This window comes from Arachis stenosperma, chromosome 2, assembly GCF_014773155.1.
Source record: "Arachis stenosperma cultivar V10309 chromosome 2, arast.V10309.gnm1.PFL2, whole genome shotgun sequence".
NCBI lineage: Eukaryota > Viridiplantae > Streptophyta > Magnoliopsida > Fabales > Fabaceae > Arachis > Arachis stenosperma.
In genome coordinates this window covers 3,697,372-3,699,759 of record NC_080378.1, presented here as the reverse complement: position 1 = coordinate 3,699,759, position 2,388 = coordinate 3,697,372, and the positions used below count along the sequence as shown (strand labels likewise).

At 34.1% G+C, this 2,388-nt stretch overlaps 1 protein-coding gene across 1 annotated transcript; it reads right to left on the bottom strand.

The window, feature by feature from the left end:
- Nucleotides 1–277: 277 nt before the first annotated feature.
- Nucleotides 278–2,047, bottom strand: LOC130961772 (WRKY transcription factor 22-like). Its single transcript, XM_057887776.1, has 3 exons — nucleotides 1,580–2,047; nucleotides 1,284–1,394; nucleotides 278–1,159 (listed from the first exon to the last, which is right to left on the bottom strand). The coding sequence occupies exons 1-3, from the start codon at nucleotides 1,981–1,983 to the stop codon at nucleotides 631–633; spliced, it is 1,044 nt and encodes a 347-aa protein (XP_057743759.1). The 5' UTR covers nucleotides 1,984–2,047; the 3' UTR covers nucleotides 278–630.
- Nucleotides 2,048–2,388: the final 341 nt, after the last annotated feature.

Below are 2,388 nucleotides of genomic sequence, written 5' to 3'. Positions count from 1 at the left end.
TGTAATTTATCACACAACCAAACTTTTTTTTTCAAAATTTTTTAGTTCGATACGTTAAAAATTAATCTGTTATGAATTTAAATTCTATTTAAAAGATTTATTATTAATTAATAAATTATTATATATACAAAAAAATTTAAATTTTTTATATTTATTTAAAAATGAACTAAAAAACTAATTATTCGACCAATTTAAGTTCGATAATTCAAGTTTGATAGGATGAACTACTAAAAGAAATAAAAGCATGGACATAATAAGTGATATAACCAAAAAGCTGTTGAAACAATTGATTTTTCATAATTAAGATTAATAAAACATAAAAATACCAAAAATCTACCTTATTTCTATATACATACTATATGGGAAGCACTTTCCTTCCCATTAACAAGGCAATGTTAGTTAATATTCCTCCCAAATGCATCATTTCCTCTACTTTAAAAAAGTAAAAATAAACAAGTTTTTCTATCCTCTATATAGAAATCTTGTAATATATCTCATAAAAGATGTGGATTGGAGCTTCTTTTGTTTTTTTCTAAAAGCTTCTTTCATAAACTATATATCCTGTGAAGATTCTTTGAGACTGAAACATATCTGATCTTAGTAATCTAATGAAATGATGAAACCAATTAGTCAGCTACCACCAGCAGCAGTGGCAGCACTATTGGCCACAAAAGGAGGAAGGGAAGGATTAGGAACACTTGTTGAAAAGCATGAATCTCCATCAGCGGCTGTTGTCAGTTCATCCAACCCTTCAAAGAAATCATCAGTTATCTCCATATCTGGTGAACCAAACTCAGTTTCCTCAAGCCCACCATCATCATCATTCATCAAATAATCCTCCATGTTGTCCTCTTCGCTCTCCGACTTCTGTGCCGGTGTGGCCTCAGTTTCAGCCTCTTCTTCCACTCCTGAAGTGGAAGGAGAAGCCGAAATCGAAACCGGCTTCATTGTGAGGACCATTTCAGTGTCCCCTGTAGTGGCTATTTCAGGTGTTTGTAGCTTTTGGCGTGAAGAGCCAGCAAGTGAGTTTCTATGAGTTGGAGCAGGGTGGTTGTGTACACCAGTGAATGTAACTATGAACTTTGTTGGATCTGATCTGTCCCTTTCAACTTGTTTTCTAGCCAAACATCCTTTTGAGCTGCTACATCTATAATATCCTCTGTTAATCACACATGAAAAAAACAAAACAAATCTTTGTTAACCCTTTAGCTCAAAGCTTTGTCTTTTTTTTGGTTTGTGCTGATTTTATTTGATCAATAAAGCATTCAAAATTGAAAGCTAACCTTGGATATGGTGAACCTTTGATGGGTTTCTGTCCATATTTCCTCCATGCCCATACGTCTGAGGAGAGATTCTCAGCTGAAACTTGACAAACGTTCTTAAGCTGATTCTTCCTGCGCATTTCATCAAACATATCAAAGGCATGTTCTAAAGTATTTTTAGGGGGAAAAATTCAGATAACAAAAAGAAAGCAATTACCAAACATGCTAAAAGATAAGTTTTTTAAGTCTAAATTCAAGAATTTTCTAGTGGAATCTGATTCCATTTCATTTGTTGAAGGAAAGGGAACTCAATTTACCTTCTTTTAGATCGTGGGGTGGTAGCTGAACCTGCATGGTGAGGGTTCTTACCGTTATTACAATTCTGTTGGTGCTGTTTATGTTGTGTCAGAGCTGAATTGGGTGGTGATGATGAAGAAGAAGAGGATTGAAAAGACTGAAAAGGCTGTGATTTGAAGAAGAAAGGCTTGCAAAGATTATGATTATGCTGAAGTTCCTGAATGGAGCTTCTTAATTCAAAAGGGTTGTTGTTGGAAACCGAAAAAACATTGCTTTGTTGTTCGTTAAAGAACCCACATGAAGAAGAAGGTGGAGGTTGGTAGGAAGTGGTGGTGGTGGAGGTGGTGGTAGTGGTGGTGGAAGAGGTGGAGGAAATGGTGGCGCAGCCTCTAACAACGGCGTGGAGATCCCAATCGTCGTCCATGTTGAAGAGAAGGGTAAGAGACAGAGTCTGCAAAAGATGTGTTGGTGTGAGAAAAGGGACAAAAGAAGGCGCTGACTTTTTGTAAGGTTTGAGAGAGAGAGAGAGAGAGAGAGAGAGAGAGAGAGAGAGTGATAAGATGCTATTGAAAAGGAGGAGAGAAAAAGACAAGTATATATAGAGAGAGAAAGTGGACAGTTTTTCAATTTTCACACACTCAAGTTAGAGAAATATATTAGTTTGTATTTTTAGGGAAAAAAATTTATAGTCAATATAATTTATTATTTTTTATTAATATTTTTAATTATTAGTCTTTTTTTTAGTTTAATAATTTAATAATATATTTTTTGTTTATATTTTTAAATATCATTAATTTACTGTATGTCAAAAATAATAAATTTTGTTAGT

Excerpts from the sequence above, each read along its gene's own strand:
- LOC130961772 (XM_057887776.1), bottom strand. The coding sequence starts at position 1,983 with ATGGACGACGATTGGGATCTCCACGCCGTTGTTAGAGGCTGCGCCACC. Across the intron at positions 1,395-1,579 it reads ACCCCACGATCTAAAAGAAG|GAAGAATCAGCTTAAGAACG; the intron begins GTAAATTGAGTT and ends TGAAATGCGCAG. Across the intron at positions 1,160-1,283 it reads AAAGGTTCACCATATCCAAG|AGGATATTATAGATGTAGCA; the intron begins GTTAGCTTTCAA and ends TGTGATTAACAG.